Source organism: Pipistrellus kuhlii, unplaced genomic scaffold, assembly GCF_014108245.1.
Source record: "Pipistrellus kuhlii isolate mPipKuh1 unplaced genomic scaffold, mPipKuh1.p scaffold_m20_p_24, whole genome shotgun sequence".
NCBI lineage: Eukaryota > Metazoa > Chordata > Mammalia > Chiroptera > Vespertilionidae > Pipistrellus > Pipistrellus kuhlii.
In genome coordinates, this window is record NW_023425523.1 from 5,866,457 (window position 1) to 5,893,547 (window position 27,091).

Consider the following 27,091-nt stretch of genomic DNA (forward strand, 5'->3'; position numbering starts at 1 on the left):
GGGAAAAAATACAGGGAAACACACTGGACCTGAGAGCATGCCTTCGGATAAGGCTTCGAAACAAGGCCCACCCACTTTCCTCCTGGGAACACTGAGCGAGCTTATTCCCCCAAGATGGATGTGTGGAAGGAAGGTGGCCAGAAGCAGGAAGTGGGAGTCGGACAGGCGGGGGTGAGTGGGAGCCCTAACAGATGCTCACGGCTCTGGGCTTCTCCCAATTATTTTATATGCTAGCTAAAATAATTTTTCTATATTGTTATTGTTGTGATTTTCAATTGTGGTAAAAAAAAAAAAAAGCAACACAAAATGTATCATTTTTATCACTTCCAAGTGGGCAGTTCAATGCAACCATCACCACCATCCATCTTCAAAGCATTGTCACTCTCTATCCATTAAAAATCACTCCCTTCACCCAGGTCCTGGCAACCACCATTCTACTTCCTATCTCTATGAACTTGACTATGAGTCTATGAACTTTGATTATTGATTTCAAAGAGGAAGGGAGAGAGAGAGATAGAAACATCAATGATGAGAGAGAATCATCCATTGGCTAACTTCTGCATGTCCCTCTATGGGGATAGAGCCAGCAACCAGGGCATGTGCCCTGACTGGGAATCTAACTGTGACCTCCTGGTTCATAGGTCGATGCTCAACCACTGAGCCATGCCAGTGAGGCTGACCTTGACTATTCTTGACACCTCACACAAGTGGGATGATATAGTATTTGTCCTTTGGGGCCCGGCTTACCTGACTTAGCATCATCTCTTCCAGGTGCACTCATGTTGCACCACGGATCAGAATTTCATTCATTGTTCAGTCTGAGTGATGCTCCATTGTGTGTATGAACACCAACCTTTTGTGGATCTGGGTTAAGGTCAGTGGACATTTGAGTTCTCCTCCCTTTTGACTATTGTGAATAATGCTGCTGTGAACATTGCTGTCCAAATGAAGCATTAAAAAACACCATTTGACTCACATTTACCTACCAGGACATAGGTGTTTGAGACAACTGTTATGAGTCTTAAGGACTTTCTATTTGTGTAACATTCAAACCAGAACTGTCTATCTGTCCAGGGTGATGTGTGGGGGATTCTTGTACCAGAGAAGAGGCTGGGCAGTTGGTGAATTGCACACGGGAAGGTCCATTCTGAGAGACTTGTGCACTGAGACCGTCCATGAAGCTACCTCTTCTAGAGGAGTTCGATGCTCAAGTTGTCGAGGAAACATGGAATCAATGCTATCTGAGCAGCGAAGAGTGATTCTGACTGCGCTGGGAGTTTCAACTACCTATAGAGATGACCAGTTTTTCTTTCATAAAGAAAGAAACAAAGAATGAGTCACAAATTTGTCCCCAAACTTCATTTGCACTTTTATGTTCACTCAAACTCCTAGACACCCCCATTCGGACTGAATATCCATGCCTATTTGGTCATAGGAAGGGCCTCAGATGGGATGGAGTTAATACTCTAAAAACGGTATTGATCTGTATGCCACTAACCAACGTGAGGTAACTGGGAGGGACCGTTTCCAAATGGAAATGAATGCTGCCTTAGCTGGATAACTTACTCCTTATCCTCACATTTGAAATCCACAGGGGACTCTCCGGCTGCATCTGAATGTTCCCCCCCTTTTTTTTTCTTCCAGCTAAGTCGGGAATCCTGATGCCAAAATCCACCATTATGTGGATTTGTGAATGTCTAGAGGGTTCTGGGTCCATTAACCAACAGATAGATTACACTGAGACACAGCTACAACGTTTTCATCTTCAACCGAGACGGTCTCTCTCCAAGCCTACCCCTGCGAATTCGGGAAGAGTGTTGGTATTTTCTTTAGACTCACACCTGCAATTCCTAAAGAGGAAGGCACAGCTCTTGGTTATCAATTCCAAACTTTAAAGCAACATTAAGCCCTGGATCCTGACACCAGCAAGGAGAGAACATTTTGGAATGTATTCATTCCAGACTCCAGAGCAACCGTGCTTAATAAGAGGTATTACTCAGGTGGAGCGAGAAAGGGCTGCAGCACGTGGGGCCCAGTTAAGTAAGAGACAATGGCACCCCGGCTGTGGTGGAGACATGGCATCTGAGCATCACCCCTCGTCTTACCACCTGGTGTTGCAACCGGCTGACGTGAGATCAAGACTTTCCCAGCTGAGCCATAACTGGTTTGGCTCAGTGGATAGAGCGCCAGACTGCGGACTGAAAGGTCCCAGGTTCAATTCTGGTCAAGGGCATGTACCTTGGTTTTGGGCACATTCCCAGTGGGGGGTGTGCAGGAGGCAGCTGATCGATGTTTCTCCCTCATCAGTGTTTCTTACTCTCTATCTCTCTCCCTTCCTCTCTGTAATAAATCAATAAAATATATTTAAAAAAAAAAGAAAATAAACAAGTGAATTCATAATTAAAAATAAACAAAACACAAAAACCCTACAGAGTGTGGTCAGCAAGACCAAGAAACGAAATAGGTGCTGACTGAGGACGGGTCTCTCTCTAGAGACAGCAGGGTCCAGTGGCCGAGGGGCAGTCTGGGAGTCAGACAGTCCTGGGTAAGATTCTAAACTCTGCGATAGGAGGTCCATGTATGCATACAGCATACGGCAGGATGACTGGGGAGCATGGCTTAGAATCTCGAAGCATAAGGATGCTAGAACCTCTTTTGCAGGGTGTCACAGGCCAAGGAAATACGATATTTTATTCTCTTTCATCCCACAGACACTCCCGAGGCCAGCACAGAGTCCTCCCCACAGTAGGACACGGAGGAATATTTTGTTTTTTATGACGATAGGGCTAACGCTTACCAGGTGTGACGACCCAAATTGGTCATTGCTTCGGAAAAGGCAAAGCAAAATGTCTTGGCCTGGGTTGGCCCGTCACGAGGAAGGCCTCGCCACCACAGTCCCTGCTGATCAGGGACCTGTTTCTGTGGCTGGGAAATGTCTCTGAAATGAGATGCGGGGAGACTGAAATGCTAAACTCGTGCCCAGGCGTGCTTTTATTCCCCATCCCCTCCTCCCTGCCATCCCTAATGTTAGATACGGATCATAAATAAATGTCTCAGCTTGCATTTCAATAAAATATATGTATGTATTCAGATCTTTCATCAAATGTTAGAGTTTTAAATATTTTAACCACCGAAGGGAAAAAAAAACCCACATTGGTTTGGGGACCTGGGGATGCTTAGGGTATTTTTTATTTTTTTAAGAGGCATTGCAAAGAGGGCAGGACAACATCTAGGACAGCCATCCAGCCCAATTCCCCTCATAATTATTATTTATATAAAAAATGGGGGGACTATGGAGAGTTCTCCAAGAGTTTTTCACCTAAAGGAGACGACCGGAATCAGATGCAAATCAGGGCTCTTATCTAATGAATAATGCAAATGAATGTTCTGCATATATAGCGAGTCAGTCTGCAGGAATTCTCTCTGCCTCACCTCACATTTCTCACGGATTTAAGCACCCTGTGTCACAAGAAATTAGAGAAAGGAATTGCCAAGCAATGACAGAGGCCTGGCGCCCCAGGCCAGCACAGACAGCAGGGATAGTGAGATGCAGGATACAGCCCTAGCTGATTTGGCTCAGTGGATAGAGCATTGGCCTGCAGATGGCAGGGTCCCAGGTTCGATTCCGGTCGAGGGCATGTGCCTCCATTGCAGGCTTCTCCCCAGCCCGGCCCTGGTCGGGGCTTGTGCGGGAGGCAACCCATGATATGTTTCTCTCTCATTGATGTTTCTCTCTGTCTCTCCCTCTCTCTTCCACTCTCCCTAGAATCAATGGGAAAATATCCTCGGGTGAGGATGAAGGACAACAAAAGAGATGCAGGATACAGCAGGGAGGGCTCCAGTTCTCACTGCAAGGAAAGTGATGCCGTTTCCCTTCCCCCGTGAATGAAGTTGTCTGACACGTACACTGTGATTGTCTGTGTGGCTATCACTTAAAGCAGTGTTTCCCAAACTTTTGACATATGTGTACCCCTACTATAATTTTCCTAACACTGAGTACCCCTCGTGCTCATGAGAACGTAGAATTAGGCACAGCTACGCACGGTGCAGTGCATATCCCCACCAAACTCCGGTGCAACGCGTACCCCCACCAAACTCTTCCCGTACCCCTGGGGGTACGCGTACCACACTTTGGGAAACACTTACTTAAAGGAACCCTCAACAGGACTTTTTCAGGAGGGCACTGGGAAACTTTACAAAGCTAAGTCCCCCTCCCCTGTGCCCGTGTTCCCCCCCACCCCCTTCCTAAGGGGAAGAAATAAATTATCTAGGAGCATTTGTCTTTCTCTTTTCCCCCCAACGAATGGAGCTGGAGGTTTTTCAGCAGCCCGGACAGAATCCACTTAACACTGCACTTTATGCAAAGCTCTGGCTGCTCCAAAGGCACTCAGTCGCCTAAGTAACCTTTGCAAACGGACCCTCGCTGACTCAGCACATCATCCATTGATGGGAACCGTGGGTGTGCACCCAGCTAGCTTTCCGTCCCGGGCTACTTCACCGCGCTGTGTTTTTACATGGAATTCACGGCTATGGTCTCCGGTTTTCTCAGGCGGCCGCTCTGAAAGCAGATTTATTTTTCTCGTGTAATGTAACTGCACCTCCCTCGTGTTTTCTGTTGAATCCTTTTCTCTGCTAATCTCAGGTTTTAACCACCTTGGAGGGTGTTCCACGAATCTGATGCACGTGCGATATGCAATTTTCCACCAGAGCGTATTAGGAGAGCCCTACACGTTTGGATAGAGCAGTGGTTGGCAAACCACATGCGGCTCTTTGGGCCCTTGAGTGTGGCTTTTCCACAGAATGCCAAGGCCTGGGTAAGTCTATTTCGAAGAAGTGGCATTAGAAGAGGTTGAAGTTTAAAAATGTTGGCTCTCAAAAGAAATTTCAATCATCATACTGTTGATGTTTGGCTCTGTGGACTGATGAGTTTGCCGACCACGGAGACAGAGCATCGGCCTGTGGACTGAGCGTCCCAGGTTTGATGCCAATCAAGGGCACCTGCACTGGTGGTGGGCTCGATCCCTAGTAGGGGTGTGCGGGAGGCAGCCGATCCACGATTCTCTCTCATCATTGATGTTTCTATTTCTCTCCCTCTCCCTCCCTCTCTGAAATCAATAAAAATGTATTTTAAAAAAAGAAATAAAGAAAATGGCTTCAGGGATTTTGTAACATTTATTTGAGAGCTCAGAGAATGTTTGTGTTGACACCCAGGGGACATTTGGCAACATTGGAGGTATTTTTAAAAAATATATATATTTTATTGATTTTTCACAGAGAGGAAGGGAGAGGGATAGAGAGTTAGAAACATTGATGAGAGAGAAACATCGATCAGTTGCCTCCTGCACACCCACTACTGGGGATGTGCCTACAACCAAGGTACATGCCCCTGACCGGAATCGAACCTGGGACCCTTCAGTCCGCAGGTCGACGCTCTATCCACTGAGCCAAACTGGTCAGGACTTGGGAGGCATTTTTGTCATGTCTGAGGGTGCGTGCTACCAGTACCTGCTGGGCAGAGGCCAGGGAGGCTGGTCAGCATGCCACAGCTCACGGGACAGCCACGGACAACAAGGAATCATCCGTCCCCTTCCCCCACATCCATCGTGCCCAGGCTGAGAACCCCCACTTCAGACCGTGTACATCTGCTCCAATGCCAGGGGAACGGGCACCCAATTGGACCAGAAGCAAGAAGGACCAAAAGCAAGAACAAGAGAGGGTGGCATTTTTGGAAAATCTGGACGTGGCCAATGAGAAGGAGAAACCTCTAAATGGAGACGGTGAAAAAGTAGATTCTGCCTATCCCTTTTAGCCAATTCTCTAAGGGGCACAGCACCAGAGCTCGCCTGCGGACCTCCACTTTGCTCCCGTTCAGACGCGCCCCAGGGCACCCTCACGCCTCAGGATAAGAGCCTGGGCGAATGCTCTTAATGGTCCTCCTGTGACGGGTAAGCTGCTGAACCAATGGGCACGGGCAATCCTTGGATGTCTTAGCCAAGGATCAATACGGCTGAGTTATTTATAAGGGTTAATTCAGCGAAATGCTTTCAGTGAAATGCTTTCTTAAGAAAGCACCTGCTGGCCGCGTCTATGAAAATGCAGAGCGACTTCCAGTTCAGCGTCTGAACAAACAGCATAGGCAGCATGCACTTTCCCAATAGCTCCCTGCTCCAGCGAGTTGCTGACTGTCCTCTTAACTCTCCCTAAATCCAGCTTCCCTCCTACAGGGGTCCTCTGTGCACCATTAGCTTCCCTCCCTGCAGCTTTCTTACCCAAAGGAAAGTTCCTGGAGGGGAGGGGCCTTGCTTTACTCAACTCTGCTTCCCTCTAAGCGCCCCACCTTGGAAGGAGCAGGCCCTCCATAGGCAGCTATTGATTGGCACTGAATCGCTGAATTCAATTCCAACCCGCCCCCAGCAAGAGTCTGTGCTTGTCAACACAAGGATGACTTATGCTCCCAGGCAGACAGAACCAGCAGACAGGGTGACCGAGCTGCACCAGCCCAGCCTCCCTCAGAGCTACCTGTGGTCCTCCCAGGCCCAAGGCATTGCCTTTGGAATTTGCATTGCCACTGAAGGATGGTGCCGGAGAGCTGCTGGGATGGATGTCATTCCCACAGATTTCCTCATTGTCCCCAAACGCCCTGCTATTATTAGAGCCCAGCTTTTTGTTTCAAATTGTGTAATAGCTTTTCATAGAAGACATCTGTCTTGTAACTTCCCTTTCTTAGGAAACACACACACACACACACACACACACACACACACATACACACACACACACACAAACCAAAACCAAGCAGAAAGCAAAGGGGAAAACAATGCCTCGGTGACATTAATTATCCCAGCGTGCTTTTCAGAGCTCCGGAAGGGGGTTAGGAGCGCTGATTGCCATTGAAAGGAGACCTGAAGGATGCAGGGCAGCCCTGCAAACCCCACTCGCTGTTCTCGGGGCTCTGAGAAAGCCAGTGACAGCCTGATGGCTACCCGGGGAAACAATCAATTTCTCCGATTAAGTTGCCCAGGGCGATGGCCTGCTGTGTGCTGCTGCCAGGCTCCCTGGACAGGCAGGTCACTGCATTCTAAACGCCTCTTGCTTTCCAGCACCAAGTCGGAGCCAGGTATAAACTACCAGCCTGATCTTGGAATCCAGGGGAGACTGGCAAAGAAACCTCCCATTCTTGCTGCATTCCTGTTGCAAGCCCTGAACCCACTGCCTCTTCTTGAGTTGGGGTTCTGATGAAGCCCCCACGAAGAAGACTGGGCCTGGCTGGCATGGCTCAGTGGTTGAGTGTGGACCAGGAAGTCACGGTTCTATTCCTGGTTGTGGGTTGCGGAGCTCGATCCACAGTGGGGGGCGTGCAGGAGGCAGGCGATCAATGATTCTCTCTCATCATTGATATTTCTTTCTTTCTCTCTCTCTCTTGCTCCTTCTCCCCTCCTCTCTAAAATCAATAAAAATATATTAAAGAGACAAAAGAGAACCACTGGGAATAGGTCTGCTAGGCAAGCAGCATAGCTGTGAAAGTCAGAAACACTGGCCCACCATGAAGCTGGTTTTTATAACAATTGCTCTTGGATACTTAACGGAATCCTAGCATTCACGAATTCATCAGCCATGCATTATGAATCAGTAAAATATGTACATTGCAAAACCATGGCAAGCCAGCATTTCAAATTCATTCATTCAACCACCCAACCGCTATTATTTGGGAATATCTGTTAGGTATTAGTAATGGTTCTAAATTCTGAAACTATGGTTGAATCATAAAGAATCTATGGGCTGATATGCAGCTCCCAACCATGACCTTGCATTAAAATTACCTGGACATTTTTTTTAAAATTTTTTTTTTTTAATATCTGTGAAAGTCATCCCCAAATGTAAGTGCAGACATTGCCATTTTGTAAACGCCCCCAGGAGGTTGGGACCTGGGGCAGGGGATAAGATCCTCCCTCAGACAGGTGGGTGAACTGCACGGACAGTCAGACTGCATGAACCGCAGTGCAGTGTGGGAAATGCTGGCACGTACATGGATAGGATGTGAGAGGGCACCTTGGAGAGTCATACACATCCGCCTGGATGGGGTGGGGGGCGGTCAGGGAAGGTGCATCCACAAAAAAGGCTTATGGTTTCTACAGAAGAACAGAAGACCTTCTCAAAACCGTCAGAGAAGGAGGGAGACGAGAAGCAAAGAATGAAGAAAGTGAACAAGAAGACCAGAGCAGTTCAGAGCCCATGTGGCTCGGGACAGCCAGGATGACCCTGAGCCCCAGGCTGGGACATTCGGTGTCTGACCATCACCGCAAGCCACCGAGACCAAAGAAGAACTCAGAGTCTTTGAGGCAGCCAGAGACCTTGAGGGAAGAGACTCCTTAATCCCAGATTTTAAAAATCCTTCCAGAGTCACTGCCCATGGCTTTGAGGCGGTAAGACACCAGAGGGAGGGACAAGGCTTTGCTGGGAGATGGAAGGAGTCTAAGCCTTGAGCTCAGAGCTGGTGAGGATGCAGAGAGGACATCAGAAAGTGTTGTAGTTAAACGCATACACAATACAAAAAAAAATAGTTATTGGACATTTTTAAGCATCAATAACTCAGCCATTCATATTTTTAAATATTAAAAAGGGCACAGAGTTAGGTATTGACTTGAAATACAGAAAATGTCATGCAAAAAAAAATATGTATCTGGTTTAGAACTGACAAAATAAGGCCACAGGGCCTGTTTTCCTGACATAGTAAGGGTTAGATTCCAACACAGTGAAAATGTGTCTTATTAAAATGGGGTCGGGACACTAAATATCTGTACATTGTGACAAGTAATAAGAGTCCTGCTATTAATCTCCTATTGATATTAAGGAACTCAAAAAATAGAAAAGGGAATTACGGGCCTACATATAATCTTTAACGTGAGAAATGGTTGCCTGAATTGGATGTGGGGGTCAGCAATGATAACTCGATAAATTATAATGAGTTTTCTAAACTGAACCTATAGAATAGTTGCTTGTAACACAAAACAAAAATGATACCAATGCCACATCCAATTAATTAATTTGCCACTGGTTTTGATTATCAGCATAAATAATTATGTTCAGTGTGCATCTGGCCATTAACCTTAATGATACCATAGCTGCCATTTAAATAATTACTTTTTTGGTAGTATCATCAGTAACAATATTTTTTGCTTGTAATTAGTTGATTTGTCATTCATTAAGATTGCTAATTACAATTATCCTATGAAATCATCACCCACCAGTGGGTCACAAAGATAAATAAAATATTGCCTGGGTACCAACACTTGTCAACCGCTTTAATTTTGAAGTATGCCACAGACATGGCCCAAGAAAAACGGAAATAATTTATTCATCTTCCTTAGGCTCCAGCACACTTTCAGTTTCACTCCCTCAGGGTCTGAAACTAAACCTTTGCATAAGAAACCCAAATAGCTCATCCATTTTGAAGATGGTTTTCTCAGACTTCCCAAACAACAGATACGATGGTCTTTTTTTGGGTGCACCAACTCACTCGGCTACAGCCATTTGATACTCAAACACTAATCTAGGTGTTGCTGTGTAGGTATTTTACAGATGTGATTAAAGTCCCTAATCAGTTGACTGTTAAGTAAGAAAGGTTCTCCTGGATAATCTAGGTGGGCCTGGCTTACTCAGGGGAAGGTCTCAAGAGCAGAGCCAAAGCTCCCCTAACGAAGAAGCTCTGTGGACAGCAGTTTGAGACCATGCCTAAGGGTTGCAGTCTGCTTTTCCTGACAGCCCCCCCACCTCTTATCATTTTGGACCTGCCTAGCCACACTCCATAATCCCAAAAGCCATTTCCATGACATACATCTCTTAATATACATATTAATTCTGGTGGAACCATATATGATACAGCAGGCTGCAAAAGTGGCTTGGGTGTTATATCAGAGTCAACAGAACATAGGAAGTATGCCTTGTCCTAGTATAGATAACTCACCATTTAAAGTTGCATTATCAAATAGCCATTCACTTCTTTGTGAGATGCTATAAGAACGCAGGTATCTATTGAAAAGGTCACAGCATAAAAGGTTCCTATCAAGGCCTTTACCATCAGAGGTCTCCTTCTCTTGCTGGAGCCCCTGAGAGTGTGGGAGCTGGAAGAAGAGCTGTAGAGACTGGGAATGAGTATGCAACAGATGGAAGAGTTGCTGCCTCACAGCTTGGCAAGGGCCAGTCGGGCAGAACTGGCACTTTCCATCCAAATCTCTCTGGATTCCTGCTCAGTTAGGAGTGTGTCTTCTCCCTGGTGATGTATAGCCATAGATTTCCTTAGCTGAAGGACGGTTCACACCATGTATCCAATGGGTCTGAATAGGCTCTAGCTGGTTTGGCTCAGTGGAAAGAGTGTATGCCTGAACCCTGAAGGTACCGGGTTCCATTCCAGTCGAGGGCATGTACTCAGTCACAGGCTCCATGGCAACTTGTTGATGTGTCTTTCACACCATTGTTTCTCTGTTTCTCCCTCTCCCATCCACTCTCTTTAAAAGTCAATGGGAAAACGTCCTCAGGGGAGGATTAACACACACACACACACACACACACACACACACACACTCAGAGAGAGAAGAAGCTCTGAAATACTTTGTTGCTGCTCTTTTTAAAACATTTCTTGCCACTCCTTATGAAATCTACACACTCAAGAAAACAGAGTTTAAGAGAGTGATTGCAGGGCTTGATGGGGATGAGTAGAGGTGGGCGTAAAGGGGCGAAATGGTGCTGGGAAAAATAAAATTAACTTTAAAACAAATAAGCAAAAAAAAGAAAACAGAGATTGATAGACTACAGAGTTGAGTGATTCATATGTAGGGTAACTGTTGTAAATGGATAGTTTTATTGTCACAATACCAATAAATGCAGGTACAGCTTAGATAGAAAAAGTAGGCTAGCCAGCCTTTAGAGGACTTAGTAATGGTTTTGGCAAATTTCAGTGTCAAAAACATGGTGCGTATATGAAATGGGTCAATTTGATCCATTTATTAGAATGTCATGTGATCATAGAAACTATCCAAAAACCTCACAATATAGCTGTAGATTTTGTTGCTGGTGGTTTCTTTGAGTCAGCCCTCTATGGTCTAGAGCAGGGATGGGGAAGATCTGGCACCAGGGCCATATGAGGCCCCTGAAGTCATTAGGTCAGGTCCTGCCCAGGCATTAGGGGTGAGTTCATTAGATGTTTGACCAACTAGAACAGGCTGATTTTTAAGTTGATAATTTTGTGTGGCCCAGGAATGATGTTCTAAATATCCACATGGCCCTTTGGCAGAAGAAAGGTTCCCCACCCCGGGTCTAGAGACAGATGGGTCTGTTCTGAGATTGCAGGATTCAGCCAAAGAGCATAGAGATGAAAGACATTGCCATGGACATGAAGACAAAGATTTTTGTGTTTGTCCTGGATTCGATTCAAAAGACAATTATTTTAACATAGATTTACTACTGGGCTTATTTTGTTGACCTTCGCAAATGTCACCCCAAAGTCATCCCACTGCTCATCTCCTCCAGGGAGCAGAGATGCCCATGAACTGGCAAAAACCAGAAGCACACTGTCAAGTGAAAAATATTGCACATTTCTACTGAGACAGAGAAAAAAAAAATCTCCCAAATATTAAAAAAGAAAAATAAGATCTGCATCTCAACAAAAGACTCTCCTGGACAAGGTGCCTCATGCCACAGATTGGTAACTACATCACCATAAACATCCAGGTACAGCTTCTGGGAATGATTGCTAGCATCTCCCTTGACATTTTTCTGAAATGGGAATGAGAATGCTCCCAGGACTTCCTAGGATCCTCGTGGCTGCCACTTAAAGACAAGGAGGAGGGCAAAGGCAGAGGAAGACCCCCGTGAGAACCGCCTGGCCCATTCTGGACCGCGGCTCCATGAATGACCTCCCAGTTCCACAGTGGAACTCCCATTAGTTACACTGGGGAATTGCAGGCCACTTTTCCTCTGATGATCTCCCAAGTTCTTTTCTGCTCTCAGTTTGTCAATAGCTCGAGGCCTCTGCCCTTAAGAGCCCCAAGGAGTCTGTGCTGGCATCATTTCTATGGAAACCTCTCATCACCTTGTGGGGTCAATAATGTTCTTAACTAATGGAAGACACACCAGTACACATGGAAAGAGAAGAGGGTGGCTCTGAAAACAATTGTAAACTCAAGGGTGATATATTTACATTCTTCTTAAATTGACTCCAGTTTTCATTCAAAGATTGAATTAATACAGGTTATACACTTAAGACAGTGCCTGGTACAAGATCTACACTAATAAAAGAGAAATATGCAAATTGACCATACCTCCGTGACACCCACCAGCCAATCGGGAGTGTATATGCAAACTAACCCAACAAATATGGTGTGTAAATTTGCATATACAGCTGTGGAGCACTGGGATGCCTGCTATGAGGGGAAGAGTGGGGGGTGGGGGGAGGAGCTACGGGAGTAGTGCTCTGGCCAAAGCAGAGAAGACTGAGGGCTCTGGCCCAAGTGAAGGCCTGGGTCCCGGGTACCAGAGGAAAACCAGTGCCAGCAGCCAGGAGAAGAAAGGCCTATTGCACAAATCTTTGTGCAACGGGCCTCTAGTACTCAATAAAAGTTCATTATTGTAAGTTGACAAATAGGTGATCATCCAGCACCTACCATTTCTTAGTTATTGTGAATTAGAGCCAGATACCTCACCTTTTCAAATATCAGCTGCCTGGTTTATAAAATGGGGCTTCTCCACCTACTTATTAGGATTGACATGACTCAAAATGCATGAATCCATTTTTAAGTTATTCTTATACAAATGTCAGTTATTAGTATGACAGACCTGGGACTTGAACTCTGGACACTTTGGGGGTCACTGAGAAGAGTGAATTAAATGCATTTATGTAGCACCACTATTTCATAAACTGGGGAAGATATAACCCTAGCGCTCTGCCACTGATGGGTAGACTTTTTAGAATGAAGTTCTTCTCGGGGCTCATGCATAAATGCATGCCAGTCTAAGAATGGCTGTAGGCTCGTGGAGTTGTGAGGATTTGCTCTGGAACACTGAGAGGGAATAAAATAAAAGGGCACTTAAGCAGTTCTCCAAATGCTTCTTACTGGGAAACAAGGGCAAAAACAATAGCCCGGCATGCCAGTAAAAACATAGTCTTCAGTCAGCATTTTGGGAAAACTGAGGCTCGGACTAGGGTGATGGAGATCCTCTGAGTCTCAGAGCTCCGGGACCTACATCAGATTAGTTGTTGGTTTCATGTTCTGTGTCCCCAGTGCTATCTGACTGTGGCCATCTCTGAGCAAGGACGCTTGAGCTCATGCTGCTGATGGGCGTAGCTGAGATTCAATCTTCACCCACCTGCTATTGAGCATACCTCAGCCATGCAAAGCTCATCTCCCTGCCAAAGGGCCTGGTAGGGATGGAGTGCCTTTTCTTTCTTGTTCTGAACTTCATATATTTCCAAGTTAGTTATTTCAGTCAATCTTCACAAAAACCATGCAAGAGGCACTGGGACACGGGAGGCTGAAATAGGGAACTCATCCACCTTACTTGGTGAGGACTAAATACGTGTTTACTAAACTGAATCTCCAGGTCATCTGTGAAGGACCCCTGGCCCGGGGACACGGAGCTTGCAGGTAAACAAGTAATGAGGATCATAGTGACCATCACATAGCCCTTCCCCCACCCTTGCAGAACACGGCCTTTTCTAAAGGACCCCCACCCACAGCTTAGGCTTAATGATGGATGGATCAGCCATGGGAGACTATGCCTCCTATAAGAAGTGACATTTGGGGACACAGAGGGACAGCTGAGCAGAATTCCAATTAATCCACGAGGGTCCAGTCCGATCAACACTGATGACCGCTAAGCTGGATCCCCCAAAGGGAATTCTTCTCAAAAGAAAGCGAAAGACAAGGCCCCTTAAGCTGAGTCGTCCTTGTCCTTCTTCCAGAGTCTGAGCAGTTCACTCTTCCCCCTGAGCTCAGCTCACTGGTGGTGCCACCATCAGGCGGTCCTCTGTTTGCAATGCCTCCTTCCCCTCTGCGCCCTCATTTCTGCTTAAGGAGCGCTGGCAGCAAGCTACCGTAGTTTCCTCTTCTTGTGCACAGTTTACTTCACAAAGCTCGCCCTGAAGGCACAGCCTCCCCAGCATGGTCACCTCCCCTGAAGCTCGCAGAACAAGGCTCCATGGAGCCAGGCATTCTCTCAGCCCTGCAGAATGGGACTCACCGGAGGGAGCACCACCAGGTTAAAGGACTAAATACTCCCAGGACCTACCCCCCAGGGTCACCTTCCGCCAGGTTCTGCCGGAGGAGATTACCTGGATATCACAGATGATGGCAGAGACGTGTGAAGGAGAACTCAAGGTCAGGGGGAAGGGAGCAGAAGAGGTCAGTGAGGGACAGTAATGCAAAAAAGAGGGCAAGAGCAGAGAGAGCAGAGACACAGGAAAGAGGACTGCAAGGACCTTTCACTCCACACTGTGTACCGAGGCCTCCCCGTGTACCAGGTGTGGCACTAGCTGCTGGGAAATCTTGTGGTTTTTTGTTTTTTGTTTTATTTTGTTTTGTTTGTTTTTCAAAACTGCATTGAAAAAGCTGCGGGGCTAGACACAATGGACTAATACTCAGCCATACAAAGGAATGCATCTTACCCCTTTCAACAGCCTGAATGGACCTAGCATTACACTAACGGAAACAAGCCAGCCCGAGAAAAACCACATACTGTGTGATCTTTCTTATATGTGGAGCCTAAATACCAAAATAAAGGAACAGACAAAACAGAAACAGACTCCCAGATACAGAGAGTAGACTGGTGGTTGCCAGAGGGGAGGAGGGATTGGGAGACTGAGTGAGAAAGGCGAAGAGACTGAGAAGGACAGACTGGCAGATACAGAAAGTCCCCGGATGCATAGCATAGCACAGTACAGCACAGTATGGGGAACACAGTCAATAACGCTGTGATGATTATGCGCAGTGCCGGCAGGGTACTGGGAGTATCAGGGGACCACTGTGGAAAGCCGTCCCGTCTGCTGTCTCCTCTCCCAGCTCTGATGCAAGGCTCCCCTTCTCCGAGGGAGGCAGAGGCTCCTGCTGACTCTCACAGTCACCCTGAGGAGGCAACTTGTGCAAATATGTGACTGGGAAAATGCAAAGGGAGCAAGGGAGGCCTGTAGATGGGAGGGTTTCCCCTGCAACGTTCTGCTGTGTGTGTGTGGATTAGGAGCCTTGGATGCCTTTGAGAAAGGGGGTAACATCTCGGCCAGAAAACTCGATTTTGGACCCAGCCTTTCCCCATTTCCTACACTTGAACTTCTCTTCCCCTTCTAAGCCTTCATGAGGGCCAACCCATGGCACCCATTGCGATATTCTGTTAACAAGACAAGCTTTTATTCATTTTCTTGTTGCCGTTTGTTTTAGAGTCAAGATGTCGTGTGCGGCTGACGAAACACTGACCCCATCATTGGCATGTCGGTGCAAATGCCACTGTGGCTGCATCATTTCAATCCTGGGCTATCGAGAAGACGTTTCCTTTACTCTAAGACAGCCATTGTGGGGTGATTTTGATGTTAAATGCTGGCTTGAAGACAAAGCCTCCTCAGAACTTAGTTCTTAGCTCTTAGGGAAGGGCAGCCAGTCCCCAGAACGGAAAACTCCAGGGCAAACACGAAGAGGATCCCTTCGGAGCAGAACAGGAGGCTTGGAAGGACTTCAACTTCTTAGCAACGAAGATGATGGTCACCGAGATGAAGGTGATGCCTACCCGCTGAGCCCTGCCTGGGTCCCGGGAGCTGTGCCAGGGGAGCACTGCCTTATCTTTCCTGGGAGTAAAGAAGGGAACTAACTTCAGTCGGAACTCCCACCTTCCAATTTGTTGGCATCTGAATGTCATATCCCTAAAGGCATGCCTTCTCCCAGGTGGACAAACTCACTTCGGAATGTCCCAGTCCCAGCATCCTGAAAACGTCCCACCAGCAGGGGGAGATTCATTGGCCCTTTTTCAAGAGGGCAGAAAGAGGCAGACGGCTTATGGTTGCCACTCCTAAAACAGTCCTCACTTGCCCCAAACCAGTGGTCGGCAAACCCATTAGTCAACAGAGCCAATATCAACAGGACAATGATGGAAATTTCTTTTCAGAGCCGAAAACCGACATCTGCGCATGGGCCACGGAGTTTCAATCACACCACATGTGGGTGGCTGCACGTGGTATTTTGTGGAAGAGCCACACTCAAGGGGCCAAAGAGCCGCTGTTTGCCGACCGCTGCCCCAAACTAACAAGCCAACATACACGACGTGAGCTGACCAACCTCCCTTGCCCGTCTACATGGCAAGTCCCTGGTGTGGTTCTCAGTGGGAAGAGAGCCCACCCGTCATAGTCTGAACCCACCCCATCCCAGCCCCGCAGCACCCTCAGCTCCCAGCACAGGGACCAGTTAGTCTGGTGATGGATGAGGTGAGGTTTGTATATCACCTTGTAATGTAAGCAAGGAGACGCCCGTTTACAAGCGCTGTCGGGGCAACAGTCACAGTCCGGCGATGAAGACAGTGATGTGGGGGGAGGGGAATGACACACAACTAGACACGACAGATAATTTTGAAAGCTGGGATTTTTGTGTAAAGTTGTGCAGCTCAGAGCCTCTCTTTCAATTCAGGCGGCCGGATGATGCGAGATGCCACTCTTAAGGGCTGGTCCAAGGAGTTAGCTCCTGTTTCAGCTCAGGATTCGTTTCTCTAAATTCCGTGTTTCTTCCTGTTGATTCACCGTGGCGATGAGTTTTTATGAATGATGCTCAAACAACTTCCAAGTGATTTACTATTAAGTACTAATTGAAACAAAGATGAGTGAGGTTGAATTAAAGAAGGAGTTGCAGAGAATTCCTAGATTTCTCATCTTGAGCAACTAAGTAAATATACATGAATATTTACAGAAATGGAAAAGACTCAGAGTTGAGGCAAAGAGATGAATCACGTCTCATAACAAACATGTTAAGTTAAAAATGTCCCCTGGACGCCCCTCGGGGTGACAGCAGAGAGGCAGGGGGCTCTGTGGTTCACAGTGGTTATTGAGATGGTAAAACTGAAAAAATTAAAAGTACCCCACTAATGACATTTCAAAGCACCCCCCCACCCCCAAACATAATTTTTCTTTTTAATTAGCCAACGGCCGCTGACTTCCTGTACTGGCTCGCGCTGGTGAACGCGATATGCATTCGGGCCTCTATGATTTCCAACAGCTTATTTCCATGTATATGAGCACGTTCACGGGAGAGAAAGCAGGAGGGGAAACAAACACTGCTGATGGGCTCTCATCCCGCTGAATGAAGATTCATCACAGGATGCGGATTCCCAACGTTCCCTGCCCTCTGTTGACAGAACCCAATTTCCTGGAGTTATTTCAAATAAAAGGCTCTTTAAATAACAAAATCACAGCATTGTAGCTTGGAGTCCAAATCATAACTGTGATTTTTTTTTTCCAAAAAGATTTTTTTGGGATGGTTTTAGCCCACATGCAGCAAATTGGATTAGGGGAGAGCTGACTGCACTGGGACACGCGTGTCGGACGGGTTTACAGCCTGTTCACCCTAGTGAGTGGGAAACGTTACTTCATCTCATGCCTCCATTACTTCGCTCCTCATTAAATAGGACAATGATAGGATCGAGGATCAGATCAACAAACAAAGGCTGAGCGTTCAGCACAGTGCATGGTGCCATGGAAGGTCTTGAGAAATATCAGCTGCAAATAGGCTTTGTAAAAAAAAAAAAAAAAAAAAAAAAAAATGCAGCCTGCCCTGGCTGGTTTGGCTCGAAGGATAGAGCAGCATCGGCCTGTGGACTGAAGGGTCCCAGGTTTGATTCTGGTCAAGGGCACATGCCTGGGTTGTGGGCTTAATCCCCAGTAGGGGGCGAGGAGGAGGCAGCCAATGAATGATGCTCTCTCATCGTTGATATTTCTGTCTCTCTCTCCCTCTCCTTCCTCTCTGAAACCAATTAAAAACTTTTTTTTTTTTTAACAAGTACAGCTCAAGTTCAATTCAATAACACACATTGAGTTCTACTTCCCGCATGCTCCGCACTATGGAGGCAGCCACCCCCTGCAGTGGGGGCGCAGAGCGGGACTCTGCACCATGACTCTCACTGAGAAAGCTGCTGGCACCACCATCTCCAGTGAACGCACTGGCCGCCAGCTTTGTGTCTATGTCGTGCGCACACTCCCGTCTGCGACTTGTGCTGGCCACATGCCTGGGCCTGTCCTCTCCCTGGAGAGAGGGGTTTGGGAGTGAACTGGATTTCCTCAGTTTACCATTTCCAAGAAGGAAAGGGAACAACAGGAATGAAACAGGAAGTTCCTGGTGAGGGTGAGGAATCACTGTTCAGACACAACCTGATGACCCTGCCGGCCACTGGGCCTCTAGGGGACGCCCACCCCCTGGGACCACAGGGCTGTCTCTTTGTCCTGAAGCAGCATCCAGCTCAGTCCTCCAGGTCATGTTTGGACATCAGTGTCCAGGGAGGTCAAAGGGTGAAAGCCGATGCTGGCGTCTTCCTCAGCTCCCGTCGTGAATGCTCACAGGATGGACACCGAGAATGTCTCTGCTCCCAGAAAGATGAGAAAAAAACGTCCAAGCTGCCAGCCTCGAAGCCTTTCCCATGAGCATGCGTGTGAGACAACCTTCTTCATGTTCTCCTCTGGCGAGGAAAGGAATTCTGAAATCTAAACATGGCACATGAACAGGAGCCTGCCCCTTGGGCCAGTGAATTATAGCCAATGCAAGCAGATGCCATGCCTGCTGCTGTATACACGTTGCACACTGTTAAAACACATGTATTTTTTTTTCACATGTATAGGTTCATAAACAGCATCTAGTTTGACATGTTTTCCAGTGTCCAACTGCTTCCAAACACTGATTCTGTAATACGTCATCTGTATATGGCCCACCGCCCAAAGTCAGGTCTTCTGTCACCATATATTTGACCCCCTTTATCCCTTCCTACCCCCACCGCCTTCCCCAGATAACCATCATACTGTTGTCTGTGTCCATGAGGACTGATTTCTTGTTTGTTCATTTGTAGCTTTCATATCCCATATATGAATAAAATCATATGGTTCTTGACTTTTTCTGTCTGATTTATTTTGCTTAGCATGATAGCCTCGAGATTCATCCCTGTTGTCGCAGATGGATAAATATTTTTAAAGCCTTCCATTAGAAATGGGAGAAAATCCCTCCTCTCGGCTCTCAATGTTAGAGCTTGGTGTCTTTGCCTCTCCCAGCCCTCTCTGGAGAACATCACCCCAAGCTGCCTATAGATTCAGAATGCTGGTCTCACTTCTCCTCCATCCTCCGGTACACTGTTTGGTATTCATTTGGCTTCAGACTCTCCTGTACTTCCTTTGACTTCATTGGACTTGGATTCTCACCACCGCTGCCAGGTTTTGCATGTGCTATATGCTCTGTTCGCTTCACTGTGCACGCAGTTGTCTGGAATAGTATCTGTGAGGCATGAGCCCAACAGAGAGAGACAAGGGCACTTGTGGGCATCGAGAAAGTACTATCTGAGAATGAGGTATCACATGGGCTAGTTCCAGGTTTTGTTAGCAGAGCCATAATCTTTTTTTTTTTTTTTTTTTTTTTTGAGAGAGAGAGAGAGAGAGGGAGAAGGGAGAAGACAGAAATATCTATGTGACAACACAACATCTCTGGGCTGCCTCCTGCATGCATGCGCCCTCCCCCCCATCCCCCCACCCCCCAATTGGGGAATCAAGCCCACAACCCGGGAATGTGCTCTGACCAGGAATCAAACCAGCAACCTCTTGGTGCATGGGATGATGCCCAACCAACCGAGCCACACCAGCCAGGGCATCCACAGCTCCTCCCGAGGCCCTTCCGAGAAACCACACACTGTTATAACAACGCAGCTTCAAGCCAAGCCCAATGGTCCCCTTCAGTCACATCGCCAGGTGCCAGGCCTGAGTCCTCTGGCATGCCATAGGCCCTGATGGGGAGTAATGGGAAGGAAGGTTGCACTCACCCAGAGTTCAAGATCAGGAAGGGTCCTTTCTACTCGCCTCAATAGAGACGAGGGCGCTACTGCAGGCCCCTCGCCCAGGAAATGCTTCAGACAGTGATAAATCAGAAAGATTGATCTCCTCGGAACTTAATTCACTGCAAACACGAATTAAACTTTCCCAAGGAAAAAAGTCTAAATAATGAACTAATAACAATGGAGTGTTCATAATGAAGGAACGGAAGGTTTTTCAAAAATTCCATTTTGGCATAATTAAGGGATAAATCAGTTCGAATGAAATATGTCGCTGTTATTAAAACTTCATTCATTTATTGAATTATGCTTCGTGCGGACGGAGTGCATTTTTAAGATTATTCGATTATTACATAAGTCAATGTCATTTCCCCGTTTGGGGAAAATTGATATTAATGCCTTGTCATTGAAAATGTAACCAAGTTTATCAAATTAAACTTCTCAGAGGCCACCTGATAGCCACCAGATGGCTTTCCTGGGCTGATGTCAGGCCATAAATGTAAGTTATGGAGACCCCGGAGACGCCACGTCCCCGCTCCCTCATCCCACCGGGTCCCCTCCGAATCATAAAACTCGAAGGCTTGCCACCACGTTCATAAATCCCATTTAAACGTAATGAAATACGCTCTTTTCGCAGAGCTTGCAATAATTAAAGTTTGTTCCCCTCCTTAATAGGAGCCTACATAGAAATGGCACCATGCAAAATGGTCGTTAATAGACCCGCAATGGCACTTGAAGAAACGCCTATCAAGATCCCCATTAGTAAATTTCCTCAAGAAAATCCATTTCCATTTCCAACCCTGACATTTTATTTAGAAAAATGACGCCCCTTCTTTTCATTATTTCAGTAAACATAATGAAGGTATTGCTAACTACCCCGCCGAGGACTTTCTTTTCTGCGTTTTTTTAGTAATCCGAGCCTCTTTGTAATTAAAGGCGTGTACATTAATGACGCCCGGTGTCTCCAAGGGGAACGCTTAATGTCCACCTCATAATATTAGGCCCAAATTACATGCCCAGAAGACTTCTTAATAATCTTGTGTTTCCTAATTTGGTTTTGATTGGCTCCGGAATCCATCGCCGCACCCAAGGGCCCTCATTTCTCCAGTCATCAGCACTTTGGAGCCGCAGATTGCATGGCTGCCCATGACTCCTTGCGCCTGCAGCCTTCTTTCCGAAGCTTCAGTTGGACTTATCCTGAGAATGAGCAGCCAGCCGGAGGTCAGTGCAGACAATCTGGCCTGTGTGTGCGAGGCACAGGGGTGTGGCATGGTGCTCTGGGCGCCACGTCTGTCTGAGCACAGAGAACGGCTCCGGTTGTCCCTCAGCGTGGCTCGCAGGTCCATGCAGCCCCTTTGCTCTTTCTGCACAGAGAACGGACGGCAGGGGGCAGAGCACATGTGTTTTCAGACAGAGCTGTGTCACCTGAGGCTTTGACGTGGCTCAGAGCAGGCTGTGACCCAGATTACCGTGGTGGACTAGCCTGAGGCAGGCCACTCAACCCTCTTTGACCCTCAGGTCCCTCCCCCTGAACGGAAACAGCCATTTTTCTGTAGCCACCACCACCTTAAAAGAAATGTATACTATTACATTAAAAAGAAAATGTATGACCCCTTCATACAGATAGGGCATCCCGGAAAATGATACACATATTGAATAATCATCCATTCCAATGGGTTAGATCCAAAACGAAAGCAACATCAATTAAGCTATCAGCTGGGAAGTGTGTGTACATTTTGGGGGGACATCCTGTATATTCATTTATACCTATATCTATACGTAATCCCCTAGTCCATTATCCTGAGTAGAAATGGCAGGATTCTCCCATAAAACTAATGTTTAAAGTCCTTATTAACACATAACAACTTAAAAATCACCAGACACCAAAGAGTTAGTAAGTAGGTCACTCAGGCTAACAAGCAGAGATCTGAGGTCCAATGGAATCACGTGGTCCCTTTCTTCTTAAATGCCCCCTCTGAAGTCAGCGTGGCGTTCACGGATGACACAGAATGACGAAGCGAGTGCAAAGAGCAGGGACACAGACCCTCAGTGCATTGCCGGGGAACGATAGAGCACTTCTCTGGCCGCACATCCCCTTGGCACTCAGCACTGCCATGGTCACAGCTAATCAGAGTGTCGCCAGCTGAGCAGGTGATCGCTGAGACCATTTGGCATGAACATTTGCATATGAGGGCTGAGCGGGACTGCGCTCCGGTGGCAGGTGCCCTGATGTAATGGGCCATAACGACTCGGAAGGAGCAGGCAGTATGAGTGTGTCAAGGAGGGGAGAGCGTGGACGTCGAGACACAAATGACTCCGGAGTCCATCAGACCTGAGGCTGAGGGGCCCTCAGCGGGGCTGAGGTGATAGCCTCCGGAGGCAGCCTGACCACCCAAACCTGCCCAGAGAATGCATTTCTGCCCTGGGCTGTTGTCGTCAGCATGGCTTCCCACAGGCACACAGACAGGCCCGAAGTCTGCGTTCCCAGGACGGGTAGTTAGATCCCTTATGCCAATCATGTGCATAGGAAGGTGTCCAAATGCAGCCTCGATGGGTACCGTCTCATATGCCTTGCACTCTCCCTCAGAAAACGGCTGGGCTCATTGACAATCTGAAACCCACCAAGGCGTCCGTGCAGTGGCATCTGGTACAATGCGGCCTTTTCAAAAGACTATCCTGTGGGGTTTCGTGTGAGTGAGCATACAGAGCACACAGGGAAGTCCGGGGCTGTGGTCGGCAAACTCATTAGTCCACAGAGCCAAATATCAACAGTGCAACGATTGGAATTTCTTTGGAGAGCCACATTTTTGAAACTTAAACTCCTTCTAACACCACTTCTTCAACATAGACTCGCCAGGCCATGGTATTTTGTGGAAGAGCCACACTCAAGGGGCCAAAGAGCTGCATGTGGCTCTCGAGCCACAGTTTGCCGACCACGGGTCCAGGGGATGGCGTTCAACATCATCATTTGAATTCTGTTTTCCCCTTTGGTCTCTGACATCCCTTAGCCAGTAGGCTGGTAGGCACTGGCTCATGGAAGGGTCCTAGACCATGTTCCTGTGAAAGGCAGGTAGGAAGTTCTGTAACGTCCCCTTACCCAGCCGTGATGGGGGGAAGGGGCGTATGGCAGACACCCCCCCACCCCCACCCCCCTGCTCCCAAGCACACCTTTGGGCACAAGAGACAGAACAGGGCTGAGCAGGCATTCTCTGGCCGGAGCTGAGATGGGGAAGCTGTACATCAAATAACCCATTGAAAACGTCCCTCGGGGCCTGTGCAAGTGGAAATGCTCTCTGAACAAGGAGATGTGCCACTTCACTGAGACGTGTGAATCACTGAACATGTCCCGAAGTGGCGCATCATTTCAAGGGCATGAGAACCCATAGACAGTGCTAGAGTGTTCTTAGTAATAGGAAGAGCCTGGCCAGTATGCTGAACGGTAGAGCGCAGACCTATGAACCAGGAGGTCACTGTTCTATTCCGGGTCAGGAGTTGTGGACTCCATCCCCAGTAGGGGGCGTGCAGAAGATAGCTGATCAGTGGTTGTCTCTCATCATGGATGTTTCTATCTCTCCCTCCCTCACCCTTCCTCTCTGTGAAATCTATGAAAAACATATTAAAAAATAAAGAAATAATAATAGGAAGAGCTGGCCCTGAACTCCTCTTGTCCTATAAGGAGTAAAAGATCATACAACCTATTACCTGCTTGCAATTTCCCCGCAGATTCATGACCTGATCTGGAATCCGACCTTTCCAGAGATCTGATTAAGGGCCTTACATAAAGCCCGCCATCCCCTGGCCTTTCCCCAGACTTGCTGTGATTTTGCAAATCTGTTGGAATGAACTCCTCTCCTGGAGGTCTCTAGTACCCAAGGGGCGACTTCTTTGCAAAGCGCATGCCTGCCCGCCTCCCTTTGAAATACTCAGTCTTCCTGGGGGACTTTAGTCATCTTGACACCTAATCGCCAGGCTCTTTCTCTTGCTCCCCACAGAATTGGGTTTAGGCGATAATTCAAACCAGTCCCCAAAGGCACTTCTGAAAAATGGCAAGCCCTAGCTTTTAGGTGAGAACACTCTTTATTGCTCAAAAAAAGAAAAAAGAAAAAAAAAGAAAAAATCGTTTCCTGTTGCAAAACCTCCTCTCCAGGGCTAGGTCTGGGATGATCTTATGCTAACCGGGACGGTTAACAGATGCTACTTTGATGAATCATTTCACTCTCCTGCAAACGCCCGGCCGGGTTCCAGATAATAAAGCCAGGTAAGAAGACTATTAAAATCTGCCGCACGGTTCTCTCTGCTCCGTGAAAAATGGGGTCACGGTCCCTGGGTGGAATGAAGGCCACCTATGACAGAAAAGCAATGACCACCCCCCGCCCCCCGCAGCCCCCGCCACAAATGAACAGGCTGCCTGAATGTCTTAGCACATTGTTGGCGTACATCACAGCAATCACCAAACTCTTCTACTCATACCTCAGAGGTGTGCTGTCGGCAATGTCCCTGAGAAAATTCAGTGCATCACTCCAGGGTTACCTCTCCCATAGCATTTCCCTTTCCACCCAGAACAGGTGTCAGATCCACCTCGAGGACAATGAACTCCATGCTTTTGCTTATTCAAAGGACAGCTCAGAAGGTCCCCAGATAACATGGTTTCATCCAAAGCTGTCGACGTATCATGTTGGTGAGACGCCAGGGGAATTAGACTCTTGTTTCTACCTATTAGCCTGGGGGACAACTGGTTTTGTTACCCATTTTGTCTCTTCGAGTCGCAGAACCTAGCACCGAAGTTAAGTGAGGACTTGCTGTACCTGAATTTGTATGTTCCGTGTCATTAACCTTCAGCAAATATGTTCCCCCATCCCAGCATTCAACTCTAAAACACCCATGGCAAACCGCGGCCCTTGAAGACAAGGGGCAGCAGGAACTGACAAAGAAGACTCTTGTGACTGGCTTATTTCGCTCAGCCCTTGCAGATCCATCCTTGCCGTTGCAAATGGTAAGATAAATATCACATGATCTCACTCATAGGTGGAGTCTAATGAACAAAATAAACTGATGATCAAAAACAGACCCAGAGACACAGAAGCATGAACAGACTCTTAACCCTCAGAGGGAAGGCAGGGAGGTGGGTGGGAAGAAATCAACCAGTGAACTTGTATGCATATGCGCATCACCTGTGGACACAGGCAATGGGGTGGTGAGGTTCAGGGGGAGGAGGGGGGACAGGAGCAGGCTGGAAGAGGTTAATGAGGGGGAAAAGGAGAACTTATGTAATACTTTCAACAATAAAGATTTAAAATAATAAAGACGCCACTGGCAAAGCTCCCCACAACACGTTAGCCCCTCTCTCTGCCCCTGCTTCTCCTCCCACTGGTGTCCTAACCAAAGATTTCCACAGCCCAGCAGTTTTCCAAGGAGGAGAACCATGCCATCCACTCTAGCCTCGAGATGTGAAACCTGGGACTGGCCTTAGATCCCCACCGAAGGGACCTCTGCTGTGGAGGTGGTTCGCCCATAGGTTTTCTCCGGACCCTATACCATACGGCCTGCTCAGATCCCCACTCAATCCGAAACTGAACTGCAGCTGGACGTGTCCTTTGACAACTTGAATACAGTGCCCTTGTCTCCGTGAGACCTCAGGAAAGTGGAAGCTCAGGTCCAGAGGCTCCATCACACTGTTACCAGTGATCCCAGATGGGACTGGCCTGCACTGGGATGACCCATACCCCACCCAACAGATCCAGCTCATCAAGGGGTTGAGTCTTTGACTCACTGCATTGGTAGTCACGCACCACAAGCCCCCACTGACTAGGAAACCTTCTATTCGAAGGGGTGGCCTCACTCACCATCGCGCAGAACGTCTCGGGAGGGTCTCCGCACGTGATGTCAGGAGGGTCCAGCTTCACTTTCAGGTACTTGGTCATGTCCGTAGATTCCGGCTGACAGGCCATGTAATCCCACACTTTGCCTTCTTCCGTGTAGATCTGGGTCTTGCACAGATCGTAATGTCCCCACACCAGGGGGTAGGGCTGCATCACCGACGACACGGTAACCCAGAGGGCGTGAATGGACAGGAATCTTGACCAATACATCTCTAAATTCTTGGCGATCTTGGCGAGAACTGGCACAGGGTTGGCTTATCTGTGGCCTGTGTCTATTTTATACACACATGGATGTCTATACGTAGGTAGGGCCGGATATTTAAAAAAAAAAAAAGAAAAAGAAAAAGAGGATGAGATGTCAACGTTGACGCCAAAACTGACCGTGAAGGGTTGAGATACGGGGCGCGCTCAGGGATCTGGAGGACTTTGGCGGAAAGCTAACATACTGACGTGGCAGGCGTTAACAGCAGCCTGTGGGTTTGTTGCTGTCCTACAACATAGCTACTCAATGGGGGGTCCAGCTGGTTTTTGTCCAAGATGTCCGGTTGTGGGTGGTGATTCAGCAAAGGGGTGGCTCTCGAGCTGAGCATCCAATCACCCTGGGAGATCCTGGGTGTTCGTGGCTCACCAGGGCTTCTGGGATGCACTCAGGTGTCAATATCGGAAGCAAAAGGGTGAGTGTCTCTAGCTGGTGTCTGTGTCCCATCAATCATTCTCTTCTTCTGGCACCAACACCCCTGTAGAAACGATAAGAAGAGGAGTTACTGCACTGAATTACCAAATAAAGGGAAGGTTGACAGTGAGGAGGTTGGACACAACTTAAAGCAAATGAGTGGAGTATGGGTCACCTTGATTCAGCTGCTGTGATGGTGAGCAGGCCAGAGAAATTAATCCCACTGGGGGAGAGGGGGGATTTCAATAGAAGGATGGAACTCTTGCATGTCACTAAGGTGTATGTGTGTGTGTGTGTGTGTGTGTGTGTGTGTGTGTTCTGGTGGAGTTACAGGTTTTCGCTTCAAAAACTTTATTTCCATCTTCACCAAATGGAGAACAAGGAGCTGGCCTGAAGCGTGTCTCACCTGTGGGAGGGCTAGAAAATCTCCCAAAACAATGAGGGAAATGAGTGCTTTTACCACACTGGCAAAGACGTGGCAGCTACCCGTGTGCCT

The 27,091-nt window shown here is 47.6% G+C and overlaps 1 protein-coding gene across 5 annotated transcripts in view; it reads right to left on the minus strand.

Moving 5' to 3' along the window:
• The window catches only part of NTNG1 (netrin G1), a 195,135-nt gene that overhangs the window by 160,065 nt on the left and 7,979 nt on the right, over positions 1-27,091 (minus strand). For all 5 annotated transcript variants that reach the window (XM_036452660.2, XM_045586955.1, XM_045586957.1 and 2 more), the window contains exon 2: positions 25,887-26,659. In XM_036452660.2, the coding sequence (XP_036308553.1) occupies positions 25,887-26,132 (246 nt within the window). In that variant the 5' untranslated portion in view covers positions 26,133-26,659. The remainder of the gene's footprint in view (positions 1-25,886; positions 26,660-27,091) is intronic.